Here is a 23,741-nt window from a genome sequence, read left to right on the forward strand (position 1 = left end):
TAGCAGAAGCTTTTGTTCTCTTACCCATGCACATAAAGGAGGAAGGGGGGCAGGAAAGCAACTGAACTTATGCCTCATGTATGCTGTACAATAAGCCATAATTAAGCATAACCTGGCTGTTGTGTATTTATTTTCTTTCACAAACAGGAAGGGCATGTTATTAGTAATAATCACCCCTCCCCGCTTTTTCCCATGTCAGGTTGTGAGTGTCCTTTCTTATGTAGCCAAAAGAGTGCTACCCACAAGCAAAGGAGAGCCACTACTAGGCTTGACATAAAATAAATTGTGGGTGGGATACTTGGAGGAAGGCCCCAGAACAGGCCAATGAGGATTGAGCATGTTCAGTGACCATGGGAGGAGATGGAATGGCTCGAACCCCGAATAGGGAGCACTCCATCCAGCAACATGTTGTTGTTGTTGCTGCCATCATCATCCATTCATAAGGAAAGTGTTATGACATTTTGGACCTACAGTATTAAATGGGGATTTACAACCATGAAAAGGAATTCTATTGGCTTATCTGTTTTAGTAGTTTGCAGAACTCTGCCCTGAAGAACAGCCCTTCTTGCACTTTGAACGATGTGCAACACCTGAGCCCCGACTAGAATTGTGTTTTGTTTTGGAGCTGGTCTGATCGATACAATGCCTGTCTAAATAATTTTATGTGAGGGCAGAAATATGTCCTTGGGTTCTCAAAGTTGAAGAAACTGTTTGATTCAACCCTTAAAGAAAAGTGGAGTAACAGTGACACACATCTGTTTCAGTGTCGGTTACACCTGACTGGTTAGTTTGTGTGTTGGCGTGTGTGTGGAAATAATGCTTCCTTCACACACTATATGTAGTGAAAGTAAGAATCACTGAAGTGTGAGGTAGAGGGGCTTTGGGCTTGTCAGCAGAAAAGAAATAGTTCTGACTACCTGACATAATATTAAGAAGCTAGCATGCTTCAGATATTTTACTTCAAACCCATTTTTCTTTATTTCTAGCTTTCTTTGGTTTATTTTTTCTTTCGCCGTTTACTGCTGTCAGGCACTCAGGTACAAGAAGCGGCAAGTATTCAAAGTCTGTGCTCTGCCACTGAGAGGTGCCTGAGGTAGATGGGAAAACAGGGACGTGATTGCACAACAGCTTAAAGCATGATGACTTCTCCCAAGTTGCCCAAACTGTGGGAGATGAGCAGATCTGGGAGCTTTATAGCAGACAGGGGTATGGGATTGGCTACCCTGTATCACCTGATTCTATGGAAACAGGCTTGATATATGGATTCTATGGAAACAGCAATTCCCACTTCTGACCAGCAGGAAATCAATACCTAATCTTGAACGGATCCCACTTGGACTATCAGGGTGACTGACACGTTCCTTGCCTAATAGCTAATTCCAGATTTCTAATGTTGTTATTAGGAAATTGCCATTAATTATTTTTATGGGCTAGAAGGGACTGTTTTGGGACTGTAAACATATGCGTTTTATATAGAAACAGACATGATAACTGCTTACTTGTCCATTAGACTCCCCCCCCCACCAGCATCCTCCGCCAGCTCTGGCCCATTTCTAACAAAATCCTGCAACCTCAGATCCAAGAAATCGGATCCGCAATGACTTTTTAAGCTGCTGAAGAGCCTTTAAGTGTAAGGCTCATAAATGCTCACTTTAGGGCTGTGAGTGGTGTGTTCTTACAAAATTGACAATGATAAATAGAGCATTCTGGTGCTTCTAAATATAAAACCTTGTGGATCAAACGCAATACTGGGTGCATTAGTAAAATTATACAGCCACCTTCCTTATGACCCTACTAGTCTTTCTGTGGCTAGGGAGGCATTTAAAAAGACTCTTTGGTGTGTCAAAAGGACCCATTTCCACAGATCTGTCTATTGTCTAACTTAGGAAACGTTTCTAAAGTTTCTGGAGCCTTAACTCTTCATTTCATAAAACAGTAAAAGCAATTTGGTTTGTAATAGGTTAGTATAGCAACTGCAAAGCACTTCCATGCTGGGATGCTAATGGTAGCTTTTCCACAGGTTGTCAGACCATTCAAGGCTAAGAGCAGACGCCTTGTGTGATACATCTGTTGGTGATGTGTCCCATTTCAGCCAGCAGTGTATGAATGCTTCCCATTACAGATAAAATGTTCCATATACATACAAAAGCAGCATGTCAGCTGCTCCTGTATATAGGTTCATTGTGTGTGAGATCATTTAAATATTTAACACCCATCCTGATGCCAACTGAAATGGTACCGATCAACAACAAATACATTATATAGCGCTGCTTCATATCTGTTTCTCTTCTAAGAGTTTACAACGGAAGATGTCTGAACTTGGGCTTCGTGAAAACAAACCAAGATCAAATCATGGTTTGGTAACTTGGTTTGTTACCTAATTGTAATGACAACAAACCACAGCTTCCTGAGTTTGGATATCATGGGTAACTGTAGCCAATTCTAAAGAGAAAGCAGAAGTTTTTGATCTTCTCTTTCATGATTGTAGAAGAGGAGATGGGGACACATAAGAGCCCAAGCCTTCTGCTGGTGTGTTCCACTATGCTAAACCATAATTTAGCATTATGTTGGAACCAGGCCATTACGTGTTCAGATTTTTTTTTTTTCATGCACAGGTATGAAGAGTAAGATAAAAACATACATTAGTGTAGTGGTTATTACTGTTTACAAAACCATCACCTGTCCTGTCTGCCCTGCCATTATATTTCAGCTACTTTAGAGGGAGGGGCAACATGTTCTAGGCTGCATCTCTGAGTGGGGTCACAGATGTCAGACCTCTTTTTATATGTATATCCTGCTCTTACCTGGAGCACTCATTGGTTTCCATCCAGATTAGGACTGGATGAATCAGTCTATTTCTGGTTCATGTCAGTGTTGCTTGTGTTCAGTCGTAAGTTAATTCCATCCAACTTTCATATCAGTCTGTTGTTGTTGTTATTATTATTATTATTAAATGCACAAAAATGCTTTTATGTTCATTTGCAATTTCCTCTTAACATACGCATTTTTGTATATAACTTCCCCTAACATACACATTTTTGCACACGATTTCTGAGCCAAGAACTGCACCGCAGCGCTTTTGGAAGTGTGCAATTCAAAGTATAGCTGTGTTCTGATCCTCCTATTAATCCGGGAAGCGTGTACAGGTCGGTTCACTTAAGCATGTGAATTGAATGAAATTCTCCCACATCTCTAATCCAGATTGCTGACCAGCTCCACATCTCTTGGGCTTCAGCAAAGCTACATTATCTGACGTTCTCAGGCCACTCACTAAGGTCCCAGAAGACAACCCTCCCTGGGCACCGTGTTCCTGGGCACCGTGTTCTTAAAGACATGGAAGCACCATGTTGGAGAGAAACCCCTGACAATGATCTTTTCTTCAAATTTCCTGTGGACAATAGAGAGAAAATTGGGATGTGAGGATGAGGCCAAACTGAATTCAGAATGAGCTGAAGTAAATTTCAGAAGAAAGTTTGGATCAACTACCGGAGGATATCATTTCTCAAATGCCCTCTCCTCCTGCCGAAATTCCTATTAATTTCTGTTGTGAACTTCTGCTTGCAAAATACTTTTCTCTATCCCTGAGCTATGGTCTCTCTGTGTATGCATGTGACAGAACTGGGCTTTAGTTTTTATCTATAATAAACGGGGACACTTCATTAATAATATGCATATGAGGGAGTGCTAGACCTCCAACTTGCTCACGCTCTCCAAGATACGTTCGTTGGTCTATATTTAATCTATGCACACACTGACTAGCGAAGCAGGACTGGAATGAAGGATTTTATGACTGACATTCTAGTTTCTCGCTGTACCAGGCATGACGAGTCTCCTCTTTAATGCGCACGGAAAAGATGCCTCTGCGAAAGGGGAAAGAACACACAAGCAATGCTCAAATAATTTCAGAGTGAGAGGTGGAAGACGATTTAGCAATGTGTAATGCCCTGTTCCAAATGACCTCTGGCTAGTTGGAAGACAGGAAAAGGCTTGCTTCGCACCAGACGTCAAAGGAACCCCCAGGAAGAAATCAGCCAATGCCTATGGAAGTCTCAGAGTACTAGGTTAGCGGGCTATGGGGTGTGGGGACACACAGGCTTGTATCTGTTGTGCCTCTCTGAGACAATCGGCTCAGGAAGGCTGCCAGGCTCGTTTTCAGTAACAATCAGCAAAGGAAGAGAGTCTTGGAAACGCGTGAGTCTGCCCAGAAAATCTGGAAAAGTTTCCAAGGCTTATTCCGCTTTGCTAGGGCAATATGCCTCCCTTGATGCGTAGATGCCTAGCAGTGTTGGCAGAAGCTTCGAGCAAGGGCGCGGAGTGGCTGCTTTGATCCTCTCTGCCACTCTCTTGCCAAATCCAGGGTTTCTTGGAAGGCAAACGCAAGAGGGGAGTGTCCTGTTGTCCTGCTCTTAAACAGCGTCCCTGCTGATTTGGCCGGAGCAGAAGCAAGACGGGAAAGGTTTCCACCCTTCCCTTACAAATTAGGAGAGTTTGAATTAAGGTGGGCCTCTACTCCTAGCTCTCCCAGAATCTCAGTTCTCAGCTTGATGGACATCATGCAAAGATCGCAAAGGCGGCTCATAAAAGTTCAGCTGCTTTCACTGATATGCTGCCCTGGCCAAGAGGGGCCAGATCTACTGTACACCAAGCAGGAGATAGCACTATGAAAGTGGTATGGTACATGTCAGTAAGCCCCAACAGTTGTGCACTTCAGTACCGCTGTAAAACAGTCGTGTGGTTCCTGCCCCAGAACTGTTGTTTTTAAATGGATGATACCGTTGTTTTTATACTGTTGTTTTTATGTTTTTGATGGTTTTTAAATTTTGCATACTTTTTAACGTTCACTGTTTTTAACTTTTGTAAACCACCCAGAGAGCTTCGGCTATGGGGCGGTATATAAATGTAATAAATAAATGTAATAAATAAATAAATATATACTGCTTTCATACTGCTTTAGTGCAATATCCTGCTTGGTGTAGATCTCACTAGAGTCACAATCAGCCCCTTGAACTGGCTCAGACAAGAGCGGGGAACGGCAGCCCATAGTTAACAGCTTTCCCCAATGTGTTACCTTCCAGATGCTTTTGGACCACAACTTCCATTGGCAGTGGCCGCCAATGATGGGAGTTGTAGTCCAATACATTTGGAGAGCACCAGGTTGAGGAAGGCATGAGCCTTGCATGTAGACAGTTCCATGTTCAGTCCCTGGCATCCCCATGTAAGAGGGTCTTCGGAGGCAGAGCTGGAAAAGACCCCCATGAAAGACCTTGGAGAGCCACCACAAACCACAGCAAACAGTAATGGCTTAGACACATTGCAAAGGCTTCACTGTCAGCATCCAGAGTGGTTTTAGGGAGGTGCCATGCAGAAGATCCCTCTGATTCGTTCATTCATTCATTCCATTTACATCCCATTTTTTTCTCCAAGGAGCTCAAGGTTTCTCCCTCCCATTTTACCCTCACAGCAACCCTGTGAGGTAGGTTAGGCTTAGAGATAATGGCTTCGTTCAAAGTCAGCCAGTGATTTTTGTGGATGAATCATAGCATTGTTGAGTTGGAAGGTACCACACGGATCATCGAGTCCAACCCTCTGCAGAGTGCAGGAAAACCAATTTAACCATCCATGAGGGTTGGTTGCCCCCCCCCCTTTACCTTTGGCCTGACTCTCTTCTGGAATGCAGCGCCCAAGAGCTTCTCTGAAATTGAATCTGGTTCAACACACACACCCAACCCCTGCCTTAGATCATGAACAGGCAGGTAGAGATCCTAAAGAGGCAGCTTTGCCTGTAGTAATGCCTAGTGGTTGTAGTCGTACAGCACTTTGGTTTGTAAAGCAGGATGTGGGCCACCAGGTATGTGCAAATGGATGCCTAGGAGATACCGTTCTTATCCCGTAATCCTCATTCACCTGGGGGAGGGGGGAGAATGAAGTCTTTAAAGTAAATACCTTTGGCTTTAACAAACGATTCTCTTGTCTTACAGAGAGAGGATGCAAGCCATGGAGAAACAGATTGCCAGCTTAACTGGTCTTGTTCAGACTGCGCTTTTAAAAGGGCCAAATACAAGTAATAGCAAAGATGCTTCTAGGTAAAAAAAAAAAGAATTCATTGAATCTGTTTCTCTGTAATTATTTCAATGATCACCAGAGTGGGGGGAAATATCCCAGGAACTCTTAGGGCAGCATCCTGACCCCATGGATGCTGCTGGGAATTCTTGTCATTGACTTCACTTGGGTCAGACTTTTTGCTCAGAACAGAGTAATTGACAACCAGATATTTTCATTTTTCAGTTCCTTTTTTTTTAAGGTTTGAAAGTGAGCAAGGAGAACTTTGCACACAACATGTGGAGCTTTAACCGTATTCTTCTTTCAGACATTACATTAATTGTGTGTCAATATTTTGTGATGTTTAGAGCTATCTGTCAAAGTGAGGTCCTAGAACCTACCAGTTAATTAAATTAAAATGCAGTCTGTTTTCTAGACGAGGTCCTGTAGTGTAATTTAGATTGCGATTATGAGCAAACCCCTTGATAATTGATTTAATGATAGTTGACTTCCACTGGCAACAGACTTGCATAATTTTCCTCTTATTTTTGTTTCATTTAGTGAGAAGATGGTGAAAACTGTCTCCAGTAAAAGCAACACTGAGAAGTCAGGTAAGACTTTTTTTTTTTTTGTCTTATGATGTTATGAGTTGTGTGCTTTGGAAAGTGAGAAAATGCGCCTTTCGCTTGAAGGGAGATCAGGAACTTAACACCAAAGTTCTGAAAGTTTCTTGATGGCTCTGACCTTTAAGAGCTTCTCTACATGAGCGATTACGCTCATGATTGGCTACTCACAGAAGTTTGCAGATCTTTTACATGCTGCCATCAACCTCCAGGATATCTCCTGCACCTTCCCCCATAATCTTGCTTTGAAAAAGTTCAGAGATAACGCACTATTTAAAATTATTGTGCGATATCACAGGTCACAAAATGGTGCTGTTCGATTTAACTCTATGGAACATTGCTAAGAGGGGAACTTTTCAGTTACAAATCATGTGGTCTCTCCGACGTTACACCTATACTAGGCCCGCCGCATAAACTCTTCTCAGGCCAAGCACCACCACTTGAAAACCTGAGGGAGGGTTTAATAAAACCTTTTCCCTAGCTATTAGGGAAACAGGTTAAATATAGGATCTGTTTTTAAATGTACTGTGGGTATATTCTGGTGTGGGTGTTTGATAACTGTGAGGCAGGTAAATAATGCCAAGCTGACACGTGGTAATTGGTAACTAACAAAATAATAATACGTTTACTGTACTGTTAAAAACTTCAAATGAAAGTATAATGCTTCCAAGCCTGCCTAATCCAAACTCCCCACTCACCAACCACTTCTATATTTCTCCACCAATCCTAAATCCCTAGCAACTAATCTCCTCTCACTCCACAACAATTCCAATCTCCACTCCCAACAGCAACTCCCAACAACAACCCAACACCCTCACACCCTCACCAGACATACTAATCTAGATGTACACAAGATTCTCAATTGTGGCATAATGCCACAGTCACCTTTGGTCACCATCTAAAGAAGCTGTAGTCAATGTGGAAAGGCCCCAGAAGAAGAAGAAATGCTAAGGGTGCTGGTTTTGTCTTTAATGTAGAGACGTTCTAAGATGTAGTATCCATCAGAGTTTGAGCAAGGGGCTGCAACCCTCCTTCTCACCACCATTGTCACCTGCTGCTATTGCTCCTCTTTTTCTCACTGCTACCACTGGCTTGCTTGACAGGCAGAGAGCTAGTGAGCAAGAGGGCAGGGGCATCCACTACTTCTCCTGCTCACCATCACCATTGCCATAGTGAGAGTCAAGTGGTGTAGAGGAAGAGCAAGTGGGGCCCCTGCTGGGGTGTGGGCCCTTGACAGCTGCCCAGCCATGCTGATCCTTGATGCTGACTCTGGGTGAGATTTTTTTTTACCATATAGGTGCTAAATCATCTTGCAACTTTTAAAAGGGACATTCCAATAATAAAGGGTCATGAGCAGAACAGTGATCAGGAAAAGGGACATGCAACACAGTTCCCCAGATAAATCAGGGAGAGATTTGTTCATCTTTACCAAAATGCTAAGGACATCCCAATTTGGTGCTCTCCTTTCCTGCTTTTATTTATACTAATCGATGAGAGTGTCTCAACATCAAGGATAATTGTGTTATTTATCCAGGGGGGTTGTGCTTCCTGGTTCTTTGGTGCAATTGTTATGGGCTGCATTCTATGGCAGGAGAGGGGGCGACAAATGGTTTGAATTGAATACTTCCCCTCTGTTTAGTTCCATTGAGTTCTATTGAGACAATGCCATCTAGAGGCAGAAGATCCTGCTGTTTCCTGGCTAGTACCACTTTAGAGGTTGTTCTCCCCCCCCCCCCCCCGGCACCCCGGGATTTCTAAAGGATTCTGCGGGAGACATCTTGGTTGTTGATGACATCATGAAATCGACCTGAAAACTTCCATGAGTGTCCAATCATGAGTGTGCAATAAACTGCTCATTTAGAGGAGCCCAAAGCCTAGGATGAGGTGGAAACTACACCATCTGTTCTATGCTCTACTTTCAGGGACAGATCTCATGAAAAATCAGCTGGTGCAGATCTGTCCTGGGAGGGAAAGGGGGTGCAGCGTATGAGCATGTAAAACAATAAACAGGAAACCCACAGCCTTCCTGTCCTTTTGCTTTTTGGTGGGTCATAGGGTTGCTTTTCCAGAGCTGCGGGGAAGGCTGGAATTTCTCGAAGTGTTTCAGAAAGCACGTCATTTCTTGTTTACAGTGTCTTGAGGTTGGGTGGTGGTGGTGGGTTTTCTGCAGATGCCACTCCCCAGAAAGACAATTGCAGAGGTTCCATGTGCCAGCAGGAGGCAGGTGCTCACTCGCTGTAGACCAGGGATTTGACTGTCTTCCCGCCGGAAAGGTACCTTCAGGAGCACGAAAAGAGCTGCCTTAACTCTGGCACTGTGTGCAGGCATTGTGTTTTACAGTCAGTGCTACTTCGTGGCTTGTTGTGATGACTGTATGCCCAGCCCTGTGCTCAGGCTGTTCTTTTCCTGCGGTGCTGTCTCTAAACCTAGGGCTGCCTGGAGTTAGAAGTTTTCAGGGACAGGCAGAGAGCGGTGGGTGTGGTAGGTAATGACGGAATGAGCGTCTGCCAGCCTGCCTTTTTTTATTATTATTTGTTTCCCTCCCCCTGGGAAGATGATGCTATTTCTTTTTATACCCTTGAAAAGTACGTCCCAAGCAAATGCCAGCTGGAAACATCTGACCTGCCACAGAGGATGTTTCGCCTGCCCTCATTTCCCCTTTCTGAATGGGAAACTCCTTCCAAAGCTCATCAGCTGAGCAACAGGCGACCAACGCGGGGAATTTTGTGTGCGCTTGGTATCTGTGATCTCATTGAAGTTAAAATTTTCAAGGCAACTGCAGTGTGAGGCAGTCAAAAAATAAAGCTGTTTATCACCGTTCTGTGCTATGTTTAGGTTTCTCTTTCATTGGAGGACATTGCTAAGCCTCGTGCCCAGATTGCGAAACGGAGACAAGAAGGGCCTCCATCCTTTGTAACTGGGTTTGAGGGTATCCCATTGTAATCTCGCACAGGCAACACAACGTTCCGTCTCATAGCTGATGACGGGGAATGGATGAGGGGCAGGAGACTGAGTTTTGAAAATGGGAAAGCTCTTGGCATTAGGTTTGCCCCTTTTTAGGTTCAGCCTGTGCATACTCCCCCTCCCCCCACACACACACACTCCCACACATAGGGCCTGTTCAGACAACACACTAAGCCATGGTTAGACTGCTAATGCCTTTGCGGCAAATGGTTAGTGAGCATGTTTAAATCGTAGTTATGTAGCCACCATGGTTAGGAATGGTTCACACGACACGCTAAGTCATGGTTTACATAGTAAAGGCCAGTCCCGGTTAGCAGCCTAGCACTGTCTTCTGAATTAACTGAATCTCCCAACAAGACTTCTGGGGACGCCCCACATATAATGCATTGCAGTAGTCAAGTCGGGGGATTGCCAGACCATGGATAGCTATGGCCAGGCTGTGGTTAAGGAACACAACAAACTATGCCCAAGCATTATGTCGGCAGTAGAGCTGAGCAAAAACAACCCAAAAAAAACAGGAGGTGTGCTTTGAATGAATATTTGTGGGAGTATCAGAAAACACTCCTGTCCTTTCAGTAGCAGCTTCAAAAGGGAATGAAAGTGTTTGCCTATTCAGAGTAAGAGCAATGTGGTTTTGCTTTTGAAGGCTACATGTAGCCAGATCCGAATGGCTACGTGGAGTTGCAGTAGCATCTCATTTGCTATGTGATCCCTGATAGGCTGGGATAGCCCATGTAATTAATCTAGGAAGAAGATGAAACAGTAATTAGAAGAAAAAGAAGACAGTGGAGTGACGCAGCAACAGACCATGCCAACCAGCAGAATAAAAAGGCAAACATTCAAATAGCGAAGGGCATTCCTGTCCCTCTGAAAGCCCTAGTTGACTTGAAAATCAAAAAAGGGGGGAACAGCCAGGCACCCTCCTGATGTGTTGGACTGCAACTCAGAGCATGCCCCAGGTGGGGCATGCTGGGAGTTGTAGTCCAACACATCAGGAGGGTGTTAAGTTGGGGAAGGCTGCAATTAAGAACAATACTTCTCAGTTTCAGAGGAAATTATGTATACATTGACGCTCAGGAACATAGACGTGTGTTTGTGTTTGCCAATTAAAAACAGTTGCCGTTTCCCATAAATAACAAAATAGAAAACACTGTGCTAAAGCCATAACATGACTAGCGTAGCACATGTGCTGACCTCTGCATGAACAATTCCACCCATGTTCTCTGTGTGTTATTTGGGTGGCATGGATTTGCCCTCCAAGACCCTTGTTCAGGGGCACCAAGGGAATTCTCTGTAATGGGGGTAGCTGTTGAGATGAAGTCAGTATTTATTTCATTCTTCCAGGGAGTTAAAGGCAGCATGACTGGTTCTTTCTCAACCCACCCATCTCCTCATTTATTCCAGTATCAGAGACAGTAAGCCCATATATACCAGTTGCTGTTGCACTCAAGTCCTGATTGTGGGCATCCCATGTGCAGCTGGTCAGCCACTGTGTGAACAGAATGCTGGGCAAGATGGGCCCTTGGTCTGATCCAGCATGGTGCTTCTTATGTTCTCAAGAAGAATCATAGCTTTGGCCAGGGCTATGTCCTGACCAAAGTTCATCATTTCAAGCTGAATGAAGAACCAGCCATCTTGTCCAGGAGAGGAAAACACATTTTCTATTTAAGAAATAGAGAAAACCCAATAGAGCTTGTGGGACCCTGGTCGACAGCTTGTTGGCCACTGTGTGAACAGAATGCTGGACTAGATGGATCCTTGGTCTCATCCAGCAGGGCTCTTCTCGTGGTCTTATCCTTCCAACAACTGCTGAAGTATATAAGGCTGAGAGAAAGAGAGAGATTGAATCGCAGTCACCTAGTGAGCTTCCTGGCTGAGCAGGAATTTGAACATGGCTTCCCCCAATCTTAATCCAACACTTGGATTAATCGGGTGTCCTTCAGATGTGTTGGACTACAACTCCTATCATCCTTCACCAGTACGACCATTGCAGTTTTAGTCCAACACAACTGGAAGGCACCAGGTTGGCAACGTTGGCCTAAGATCAATCAGACCTGGGTTAAATCTCCACTTGGTCATTAAACTCACTGGGCTGTTGAAGATGGGAGATGTAGTCCAGGAGAGATTCATCAACTTAACAGTCTTCCAGAATTTAAGCCATAAAGACTGATCTCTTCCGGCAGGCCTACCCAGCTGAATTTTAATGGTGTGCTGCTTTTAATGATGCACTGGTTTTAAATGTTTGAATGAGTTTTATGTATTTTATGGTGTTTTTATTTATTTATTATTTATTTATTATTATTTATTATTTATTAATTAATTACATTTCTATACCGCCCAATAGCCGGAGCTCTCTGGGTGGTTCACAAAAATTAAAAACATTCAAAGTATAAAACAACAGTATGAAACCATAATATAAAATACAATATAAAAGCTCAACCAGCTTGATCCAGAGGGAGAGGCGGGTAACAAATTATTATTATTATTATTATTAACACATCTGGAGGGTGCAAGGTTAGGGTGGGTGGGTGCTCTAACCACTACACCCCATTGCTCCCACCCCACTTTCTGCGCACTTGGATCTGTAAATCCTTACATCAAAAGTGATGCTAACCCGGTGTGGTGACAGGAAGGAACTAACTTGTATTGTCGGGTGACATAGGGGACAGGTGATCGCCACCTGCAGAAGGAAGGATGACTCAGCCACTGGGGATGTCTTTGGGGGGATCCGCACGTCGTTCCCAGGGCGCTTCTAAGCGACCCAGTGCAACCCCAAAGCGCTAATGTAACTTACCTGGAGAAGAGCCGAGGAAGAGACGTCCTTCCTGCCGCCGCTGCCGCCACCGCCACCCAACTCCCTCCACGCCGGCTGACGAGGAGAGCTTGCCTTCTTCCCCCGAGCTCTCCTCGCCGGCCGGCGAGGAGGGAGTTGGGTGGCAGCGGCAGCAGTGGCGGCAGGAAGGACGTCTCTTCCTCAGCTCTTCTCCAGGTAAGTTACATTAGCTTTGGGGCCGCACTGGGGTCGCTTAGAAGCGCCCTGGGAACGACGTGCGGATCCCCCCTTTCTGTATGTATTCCTGTCTACACTTGATCTTAGCCCAAAGGCCGAGAAATTGCACCTTGACAATATTTTAACTCTTCTTTTAGCCTTTTAATTGCAACGTTTTATGGTTGTAAAAGCTGCATTTTGTTTAATTTTATCCATCTTCTTAATGTTTCATGTGTTGGTTTTAAATTGTGATCTTTGTTCAAAATATGTAAGCCTTTTACTGTTTTAATGATTGATATTGTTTTTATCTTGCAATGGTCCTTGGACCCAAGCAATAAAGTACTGAATGGAATAGATGTATTCCTGTCTGTTTGTAGCATATCCCAAAGAAGATTGTGCGGCCTCGTTTATTAGTGATATTGGATACATCGGTGAGCTCGCTGGAGGGCCATGGGCTAAACTGACGACTATCAGGTCCCATCAATTATCTGAGCATAAAAGGAATACCCCATTTGCGCTTAACAATCCATTTTGAACTCGATAAACTGCTGTTATCTCTTGATTATTGCTGTCCCTCTGTAGCCACTAACAGCGTCCAATTCTTTATCATCCCATCAGTCAACTATTGAATTGAGGGGGAGCAAGTCTAGGATATGATGGAACAATTTGTGATATTGTTTTCACGCCGTCAAGTAAATGAAGCGCTCTGCAGGAGCCCTCATGCTTTTATGATTGCGACAGGAGAGGGAGACGGAAGGTGGCTGAACCTTCGCTCTTAATTAAATCATTTGCTGCTGTTTGTTTTCAGGATCTGCTCATGTATCTAGTGGGAAGAATTCCTTAGCAGCCATGGAGGCCGTCACCTCGAGCCTCAGTCCCTCCATCCCGGCGGGCTCCACAGCCATGCAAGTCAGCCTCTTCGACATAAAGCGCAACGTGTCGGATCTCCGCCTCCAGCTGCGCCAGATGAGACAACTACAGGTATTACGGCACCTGGTGTGGTGGTGGGGAGAGGTACCTGTGATGGGCATCTTTTTCTTTTTCCTTCTTGGCAACCTGCGGGCCTTCAGATGCTTTGGCCTACAACTCCCATCAGCGTCGGCTACCTGGGCTAGGACTGGTGGGAATTGTAAGCCAAAACATCTGGAGGACCGCAGGTTGCCCATACCTGTTTTAGAGGCACAGAGAGCCTTGTGGCACTTTAAAGACTTACTGCGGCATAAGCCACGGTGAAATTTAATGTGGCCCAATAAATCTGCTTGCCTTTAAGGTGCCAAAGACTTGTTTTTACTGCCACAAACGCACACAGACATCCCTCTGGAAATGGCTTTCCTGATAAGACTGTGTGCTCTTTGGTATCTTTCACTGTATGTCAACTTAAAAGCTTTGTTTAAGGAAGGAAAGGAGGATCAAAACAGACAAATCCAACGACTATAAATTCAAAGACTGTAAAGATGTGTCTAAACAGCCTTTGTTGTTCCAAGTTCAGTTTGAGCTTTTAAAAAAATAATAACAATGGGCTGACTGATAGGAGAGTTTTAAGAGATTCCCTGCCCCCCTCCCACGCCACGTCCCATCAAGCCAAATCAGCGCAGGGCTTGAAGATGGGTGCCACCTATTGCACAAGGAGCTGCCATTTAGCTGTCGTGGGAAGTCGTGGATTGATCTGTGCGCCATGGATTAACCTCGTCCTTTAGAACTAAATCTGCGAATCCAGTGAAGGAAAATAGACTTCTGTGGTTTGTATTCTTTGTCTAAGGCGGCCTTGGTGTCCTGCAGATGTGTCAGACTCCAGATGTGTGAGACTGCCCCATCACCCCCAGCATTGCCTTGCTGGCTGGGGATGATGGGGTTTGTAGTCCAAAATGTCTGGGGGGTGCCATGTTGGAGAAAGCTGGTCAAAGCTAAGAACCATCTCAATGTTGCAGATATGAAGAGGTATTTCCCCCCCCCCACATCCCAGTGATTTGTCCCTTCCTCCCCCCACACCCCACTCTCCCGCTCGGCACAGGAGAGGTTCTTAATACCCCTGGCACCATGGACGTAGTATAGTGGTTTGAATGTTGGACCAGGACTTGGGAGACCCGGGTTCTAGTTCCCATTCGGCCATGAAGGTCACTGGGTGAATTTGGGCCAGTCACATACTCTCAGCCTAACCTCCCTCACAGGGTTGTTGTGAGGATAAAATGAAGAGGAAGAGAACTATGTAAGCCACCTTGGGTTCCTCAAAAGAGGGAAAAGGCAGGATATAAATGTAATAATAATAAATAGCTGGGGTTACAGTTCACCATACTGACATTAGTGAGGAAATGGAGGCTGCCTGTTATGACTGCAAAGAAGCCAACACAAAGTGGAGAGATGCTACTCCCTGCCAGACCCCTGCACAAGGAACCCTTATGGCAGCCAGGGCTTTCCTGCCTGCTATCACATCACGGTTACTTGTGCCTGGAACTGACCAATAGTCTGGTTCCTCTGAGCTCCTTTACACAGAGCTTAAGTAGTGTGATCAAGATCAGTTACTCACTGAAGTTTGAGGTTCCTTTTCATGACGTCGTCATCCTCTGGTATGTTCCCTGCCATTTTTTAGCTTTAACTTGCTGAAAATGCAGTAACAAATATACACAGCCAACAAAGAGCTGGTGTATTTCCAGGATAGTGCACTATTGCTGCAATGTTGCTGTGCCATCTGCTGCTGGCTGTATAAAATGGAACATATGGAACTTCCCCACAAAGGAAACAGACCAAAAATGGGGGGAAGGGGGAGGCACATATATTGTGCCTATTGTAATCCCAGAAAGTCTCTGCAAGAGGAAAGCCCTGTAAGGGTGTGGGATTTTTGCTTTACTGTAAAGAAGCCCTGTGTCTCGTTCTCTCTCTCTGTCTCTCTGCAAAATGGGTTTATTTGAATGCTCTTGCATGGCTACTGCTGAGCCTGTATAGCTGTAGAGATAATCTGGACATGTGTCTTCATTGTTTTCATCTCAGAACTGCATCCATGTTATCTGGATCCTACAGGGCTAAGAAATACCATAGAAAACAGGGCCACCACACACTCTGCATCGGTGGCTATTCTTTTTCTCTTGGGAATAAACTGTACAAGAACTAGTAGGTTGCTCTGTTAATTTCCCCCCTCCTATCTTGCACAAAAATAAGAGCATTGATATTAACAACGTAGATGTGACTTGGCTCTTCCTTAGTGCACAAGCACGGGCACATGTGCGTGCAATGAGAGACTGATGTCCTAGGACATGCGGTCCGCATGACCTAAGCTGCGAACAATAGCCAAGAGGAAGAATAGTTCATTCTGTTCTTTGGCATAGCGGCAGTGAAGGCAGCATGTAAATATTTATGGGAAAGGTCTAAAGGTATCTTGCTGGGTGGTGTGTGTTCATTACAGTACAAAGCGTTGGCTTTCTTTGTTCTGGGATTGTTTCCCTCATATGTTGGTCTTCAAAGAGTTTCTTGCATATCATCTTTTGAGAGGCAACAGATTCGTTCTGATGGAGCAGGAGCGTTGCTTTTGCCGATGTGTCATTGGCAGAGAAGATCAACGACACTCCGTTCGTCAATGGTATCTGGACCTCCCGAAGGAGGTAGTATCAAAAGTATAATAAAACTGATTAGCGGTGCATTAGCTTTGGATTGTTGCATAAACGGCCCACATGCCCACACAAAGGAGCATGAAATTGCGCACTTGGCAACAGAAGCAGGGTAATTAGATAATTCAATCATAGGAAAATTCCAAGCTGCACAGCAAAGCCTGTTTGAGAAGTTGCTTTTAATTTATGAAGCCCCAGCTCAGCTGCAGAGCGTTGCCTTCGACTGTGCGCAGGAGGGGAGGAACAGGAGTGGGAGGTGGGCAGCCACCTCGATCCAGCCAATCCAGGGATTTCATACTTTGTGTGCGGATGAGTAAAATATGCAGTTAGATGCTTTTCATGAAAATGCATCCGGATTTAGCATTCCAGGCTTTATTTTAAAATTTGGGTTTTAAAAAAGGTGTGTGTAGTGGCGGGGGGGGGGGGGGGCTAACGATGCCACTGACGTGCTGGTCTTTGCTGCTTTAGTTGATGAACTCAGAACATATGAAGCTGCCTTGCGGGTGGGGAGGGGGGCACAGCTGAGTGGTAGAGCACCGGCTTTGCATGCAGAAGGTCCCAGGTTCAATCCCCAGCTTCTCCAGGTAGGGGCGGAAATAATACTGCCTGAACCTTGGAGAGCTGCTGCCAGTCAGTGTCAACAATACTGGGCTAGAAGGGCCAAGGTCTGACTCAGAAGAAGGCAGCTTCCTCTGCTCCTAGCGCTGAGTGAGGCCATTGGTTTGTGTAGACCAGGATTGTCCACTGTAGCCCATGGTGGCTCTTTCCTTGGGGTCTTCCCCTGATACCTGAGATTCTTTTTGACTGGAGATGCCAAGGATTGAACCCAGAACCTTCTGCCTACAAAGCCTGGCTACCCCCACTAATCCAGCCTTCCAGATCTGTTGGACTCCAACTCCCATCATACCCAGCCATTGGCCTTGTGGGCTGGGAATGTTGGGATTTGCAGCCCAATGCATCTGGTTGGGGAGCGCAGCACTGATCCGTGGGCCGCTTCCCCATTCACAGCTCCAGGTATGTGAATATGAAAGCCGTTCTTTTTTCTTTTTCTTTTAAAAAAACTCACTGATTTCCACTGCGGCCTCTTTTCAAAAAGCAATAAGCACTTTCCGTGGGCTGTAATGAAAAATGAAAGCAATCATCCAGGCATGCAAAATCTCACGCAAGCCAGGCCCAGGCTCTTGATCTTGAGGCTGCCTTTGGGCTCATTAAGGATGGCGGCAGCCATGCCGGCAATAGCAGCAACGTTGCGCTAAAGGCCAGGTGGCTGAGGGAGGTGGCAGGAAGCAGCAGCCAGCATTCAAATAAAGGGGGAACAGAAGACCCCCAAACTCCTGAATCCTTCGCCCATGTGGTCTGGTGCAACTCAGTTTTGGGGATGTGCTGTTGAAAGCGATCGAAGTTTCATCAAGAAAGCGGACAGGGAAATGTTTTTCTCCTTCTCACTAGAACCCATTGGGGTCCCCCCATGAAGCTGATGGGGGGAGATTCAGGATAAAAGGAACAGCTTCTTTACACAGTGCATAGTTAAATTCTGTCATTCATTACCGCAAGACACAGACTCTGTTCAGACGACTCACTGAGCCACGGTGGTTAAGCATTTTGAGCTAAACATTATGGCTTAGCATGCCTAACCATGGTGGCTACATAACCACAGTTTAAACACGCTCACTAACCATTTGCTCCAAAAGGGTTAGCTGCCTAACCAAGGCTTAGTGTATTGTCTGAACTGTAGTGATGGCCACCAACTTGGATTGCTTTTAAAGGGGGTCAGACAAATTGATGGAATGGGAGGGCTATCAACGGCTACTAGTCTTGATGGCTATGTGCTATCTCCATGATCAGAGACAGTGTGCTTATGTATACCACTTGCTGGGGAACATGGGTAGGAGGGTGCTGTTGCACTCATGACCTACTGGTGGGTTTCCCACTGTGTGAACGCAGTGCTGAACTAGAGGGACCTTTGGTCTGATCCAGCAGGGCTCTTTCTGTGGTGGCCTGGGACCCCAGTCCAAGCTCAAAGCACTGCCCTGGTGCTCAGCACAGACCCTGAACCACAAGGCACCGACCTTCCTCACGATGCAGCTCTACTCCTTGCTCCTGAGCTGAGATGCAAGCAAGGGGCGCTTTGTCCTTTCTTCCCACCAGATTGAACAGCAGCAAAGGGGTGGGCCGGAGACCTTCCTTTATTATGCACTACGGCCACACTATCTTAGCCACAATATACAGAGTGAAATACTCTGCCAAAGTCCCCGATGCTGCTAACACTGGGGAGAAGGAGTTGAATTCGCCTTTGCCTGTTTCTGGGCACCCTTGAGTGAGTCCAGTGGGTAGCTGTACCCTCTCTCTGTGTGCCTGCCTGTGAACCAGCGGGGACAGGGTGGCCTCCTCCGAAGGGTCATTGTCCTCTGGCACTTCAGCTGCAGCCCAAAGTCCACTTAGCATTACTGCCTTCCTTTTTCCATGCCAGCAACGCAAATGGCTTTAAAGGGGATTAGGCAAATTCATGGTGGATAAACCTCTCGGTGGCTGCTAGTCTTGAGAGCTGCGTGCCACCCCCAGGAGCAGCGGCAGTAATTTGGATGGGTTGGATAAATTCCTGGAGGAGAAAGCCACCAGTGACTACTAGTCCTGATGGCTAAGTGCAACCTGTATACACCAGTTGCGGGGGAACATGGGCCGGGAGGGTGCTGTTGCACTCATGTCCTGCTTGTGGGTTCCTGGTCAACAGCTGCTTGGCCACTGTGTGAAGAGAGTGCTGGACTAGATGGGGAGGAGCCATGGCTCAGTAGCAGAGCAATGCTGGACTAGAGTGCGTGCAGAAAGCCCCAGGTTTGATCCCTGGCATCTTTGGGTAGGGCAGGAAAAAAACCTGCGTCAAACCCTGGGGAGCCACTGCCAGTCAGTGTCGACAATACTGGGCTCGATGGACTAAGTAGTAGGCAGCTTCCTCTGTTCCTATGACCCTTGGCCTGATCCAGCATGGCTCTTCTTGCACATTGCTGCTTGGCACAGTTGTGCCGAGACCTAACCTTCCCATTGCTACCTCTTGCTATAGGGTTTGTGGGTAAAAGCCCCCCCTCCCCAAAAAAAACCCCTGATCTTCTTGCTAGACTCAGTAAAAAGCAGCATCTGTGTCCCGTAGGGCATTTCCACGTGGAGGGCTCCAAGTGCTACCAACTAGAAGGCATGATGCGGTTCTTTCATCTCTCCCCCCACCCCACCCCCTCCTAATGGATTTCCTGCTGTAAGGGAAAAGGTGCTGGGGAAACATGGCAGATTGATGGGTGGGAGGTGACATCTGGGCTCCCGTGTAAAATTCCGTGAATGAGGCAGGCCGATGGCCTGATAACAGCCTCTTGGTGGCTGCCTATATATGCGCACGAGGGCACCAGCATTTTGACCTTCGTCTTAGTGTGCCATTTCATTGACGGATGTCTGCGAGGCTGCAGAGTGTGTGCGTGGGGTTCCTCCAGAGCAGGAGTGGGCAACGTGCAGCCACCGACTAATTTCAAAGGCCCTCGGCCAGCGAGCGTTTAGACTCCTGGCAAGAGCAATCTCCCTCCCTTGGCAGCTTGCTGGGTGAGGAGGAAGAGGAGGAGAGTGCTTCACGCTTGGGATAGCGCATTTAGAGATCTGGCTGGTTTTTACTGCAACCTGGAACAGATTCACCGGCCCACTGACATCGGAGCCACCAGCTTCCGCTGGAGGGATGCTTTTGCAGCCTTGCCTAATATTAGACTCAAGGTCATCCTGTAGAATCGTTTGGCAGTCGGTTCAGCACGGACGTGTCTTCCCACAAAGGCTAATTGAAGACCCTGCAGATCATCAGAGGGTTGGCATCGTTACCATCCCTGAGCCCGTCTGCACCCCTTCTGCTCCTTCCCTCTGGAGAGAGGAGCCTGGAACCTAGGCTAGGAGGGGCTGTCTACATGCGGGGAAAGCCCCACGGTGGCTGTGGATCTGCGCCCCGTCAGTTAGGCGATGCAAGTGCAGGTTCGCAGCCACCATGGGGCTTCCCCACGATATGAAAACATCAGGGATTTACCCCGACTTTTTCAAAGGGAGCTTCCGCCATGTAAGGTTTCTCCGGCGCCAACCTGGGGGTGGAGCCTGGTGGAAGGTGACCAGCGTTTGATCACCTTCCACCAGGAAGAGGGCAGGGGCAGCTCCCGGACCTGGATGGCCGCCCAGAAACCCCAAGCTCCCTCCTCCGCGTTGGGATTACCCAAGGCCGCCTCGGGAGAGGGAAGGTGCAGGGTTGAGGAGGGAGGCGGCACCAACCCGGCACTGTGAACACAGCCCCTAGGACGTCATCCGGCAGGGGCCGGAAGAGAATGCCATAAACACCCCCATGTATGTCAGGGGTGGGGAACTGAGGGCCCGAGGGCCCAAATCCACCCTCCTAGGTTTTCAATCAAACCCTGGTGGGGTTTTTTTTTCCCCCAAGTAGCCCCACCCCCTTCCCGGCCCCACCCCTTTGCTCCAACCACCAATCATTTTGTAGCTTCCCAGCTTTTATGCAGTCCCCACCCCCCACCCCATTCTAAAAGATTGACATGCCTCCCCTAAGGCTGAGGGACTGGCAGTAAGAGCTTTAGGGCACAACCCTATGCATGTTTAAACAGGCAAAAATCCTACAATTCCCAGCATGCCCCAGCTACTTAGCTGGGGAGGCTGGGAGCTGTAGGTGTTTTTCCTTTCTAAACATGCATAGGGTTGTATCCTTAAGTTACAATACAACTAACCTGTTCTAATCCAGCAGGGCTTTCCTTATTATGTTCCTAAAACTGAGGGAGACAGGATGAGACCAACATGCCAATGTAGAGCAGCCTTCCCCAACCTGGGGCTTCTAGATGTATTGTACTACAGTTCCCATAAGTGGCCATGCTGGCTAGGGGTCATGGGAGTTGTACTCCGCCACCTCTGGAGGGCACCAGATGGGGGAAAGCGGCAACAGCAGCAGCCATGGCTGTTGCTCATCTCGACTTCTCTCTGTGTTTTGACCAAACTGCCTCCAGCCTCACCCCATTGCCCCACCCAGCTGTCAAAAGGTGACAGCTGGAATTTGATGTGCTCTTTCCTGGTGGCGTTTCCCTCCCCTTCCAAGTCGCCATAAAACAATTTTAAGAAGCGCCTGTAGAACGGAATGATCCATTTGTGCCGTCTTCTGGAAGAGCAGCTGCTAGAGTCATTGCTGACAGCTCAGTTGTGCCAGATAATGCCGCATTAAAGAGCCCATCAAGACACCAGGCCTGTGTGAAATGGTTGCCCGACACACTGAAGTGTGATGAACTCAGCGCACATCCTGATGGTCGGCGCCCTCCTGGGATGTCGTCACAGGGTTTCTGCCAGCCTGGGGCTTGTCTATACTCTCTCTCTATGCCCTGTCCGAACCCCCAGAACTGTAGTTTTTAAATGGATACTGTTGTTTTTATGTTTTTAAATTTTGTGTACTTTTAATGTTTACTGTTTTTAACTTTTGTAAACCGCCCAGAGAGCTTCGGCTGTAGGGCAATATATAAATGTAACAAATCAATCAATCAATCATGCTTTTTCGATGTGTTGTTTTACCGCAAGTTTTCCCGTTGCTCCAATGTCACTGCAGTTGTTTTTTCATCTGTCGGTAGTGGCTTCAGTTCAGGTTAAGGAAATGGGCGTACCTAGGGGTGGATCCCAGTGCAAGGTAGCCACAGGAACACGGGGCAGGAGGTTGGGTGGCCTCAACAAGCTTCTTAAAGGCCACCATGGCAATGTAGAAGTCGGGGGGGGGGGGTGAAACCAAGGGCAGTTAAGATGCATAATGCATACATTAAAAGAGCTGTAGCAGCGCATCTGTGCTGCTACAGGTTTTCAAAGTTGGGCAGAGCTGCCATTAAAAATAAATAAATGGTTTGTGCGGTTTCCCTGCTCCCTTGGTATTTGCTCTCCATTCCCACCAACGACAACAGCATGGCGATTTTTCCCAGCCTGCTGTATAACTCTTCTGATTCCACTTCACAGCAGTGACGCTGCGGGGTTTGGGGGAGGTGGAATCAGGAGGCAAAGCGGCACCATGTAGACACACCCTGGTGCCCCCCAGCTGCGTTGGAGTGCAATTCCCATTGTTCCCAGCCAGCATGGCCATGGATGGGAGTTGCAGTTCAACAGATCTGGAGGGCACCAAGTCTACATCAACAGCATTGGGCCCCTGCTCCCTTCTCCTCCTCGTTTACTTGCGTGTAGAGTTGGAGGGAGAAAGTTGTTGTTGTTGTTGTTAAAGTGAATTTAGCGGCAGAGCTGCTGAGCGGTATGGCGCATGTAAGTTCGTGGGGACGTTAGTTGGGCCGGGAAAATTGAAGCTGGTTCCTTTTGTGTCACAGCTGCAGAACCAGGAGACGCTGAGGGCCATGGTGAAGAAAGCCGAGCTGGAAATCAATGACAAAGTGATCGAAAGGGCAAAGCGGCTTGAAGATCCCGTGCAACGGCAGCGCCACCTGGTGGAGCAGGAAAGGCAGAAATACCTCCACGAAGCGGAAAGGATTGTGAAGAGCTTGTGGTGGGTCAAACAGTCTCCTTACAGCAGCGGGAGGCCACCCCCGTGGCCCGTGGGCACCTCTGGCAATTTGAGGAACTGTCCTGGGCAGCGTCACAAAATGGTTGCCACGGGAGGCGTGGCAAAGGACAATTCACCTGCCCCAAAGACCGCGGCGGCTTCAACGCTCCTCTCCCTTGACCCCCGATGCTCTCTTTAGCCAAGATTACCAGGCAGAAGGGGTGGGAGTCCCTTTGGCTTTCCCTGCCTTCTCTTTCTTGGTGCGGGCAACGGCCTGCAGCCGCCCGCCATCTTCGTTTCCTAAGACTGCCTCGGAGCCCCACAGGTGGCCCAGAAGCAACCGTGGGAAAAGAGGCTGGCAGCAGCTGCAGGCCCTCGTTTTGCTTTGAAGCAAGACCCAGCTGCCGATAAGAACAGATGTTCATTTTTTTAGCAGTGGGAGGAGCTGGGCACCACAGTGGAAGCCAAAACTTGGTGTTTCAGGGTTGCAGACCCCGTCCTTCTATTTTAGATCGGGTTTGGTTAGAGAAGATGCCTTTGCAATTTATAAAGAATGTTTTCTAACATTTCATTCTGTGCTGTTCCAGCAGGCAACAGGCTTCTATTTCTACCCCACCTCAGGGATCGTTGCCAGGGGGACCTGAGAGTGGTTGTGGTCAGGACTGGTCCAAGTCGTTTTGTCTCCTGAGGCAAGATGGGGGGGGGGGGGGGCTCTCTCCGTTCCATGTACAGAAGCTGGCAAGAGTTGCAGTTAAATCTTACATCAGCGCTGGCCATGGTGCAGCAGGCTAGTTTAGGGGGTGCAGGACAGATTATGTGGCACACACCGTTTTGTCCTCCTAGAAAAGGAAATGCCCTGGGGACAAAAGGAATGGCTGTGGGGCTGCCATTGCTTAGGGTGACCCTATGGAAAAGAGGACAGGGCTCCTGTATCTTTAACAGTTGTATAGAAAAGGGAATTTCAGCAGAGGTCATTTGTAGGCATGCAGCAC

The 23,741-nt window shown here is 47.1% G+C and overlaps 1 protein-coding gene across 8 annotated transcripts in view; it reads left to right on the forward strand.

The window, feature by feature from the left end:
* KIAA1217 (KIAA1217 ortholog) overlaps positions 1-23,741 on the forward strand; it is a 421,304-nt gene that overhangs the window by 372,944 nt on the left and 24,619 nt on the right. For all 8 annotated transcript variants that reach the window (XM_063127615.1, XM_063127620.1, XM_063127635.1 and 5 more), the window contains 4 exons: positions 5,979-6,083; positions 6,601-6,650; positions 13,424-13,596; positions 22,577-22,752. In XM_063127615.1, coding sequence (XP_062983685.1) covers positions 5,979-6,083; positions 6,601-6,650; positions 13,424-13,596; positions 22,577-22,752 — 504 coding nt within the window. The remainder of the gene's footprint in view (positions 1-5,978; positions 6,084-6,600; positions 6,651-13,423; positions 13,597-22,576; positions 22,753-23,741) is intronic.

This window comes from Elgaria multicarinata, chromosome 1 (genome assembly GCF_023053635.1).
Source record: "Elgaria multicarinata webbii isolate HBS135686 ecotype San Diego chromosome 1, rElgMul1.1.pri, whole genome shotgun sequence".
NCBI classification, from domain to species: domain Eukaryota; kingdom Metazoa; phylum Chordata; class Lepidosauria; order Squamata; family Anguidae; genus Elgaria; species Elgaria multicarinata.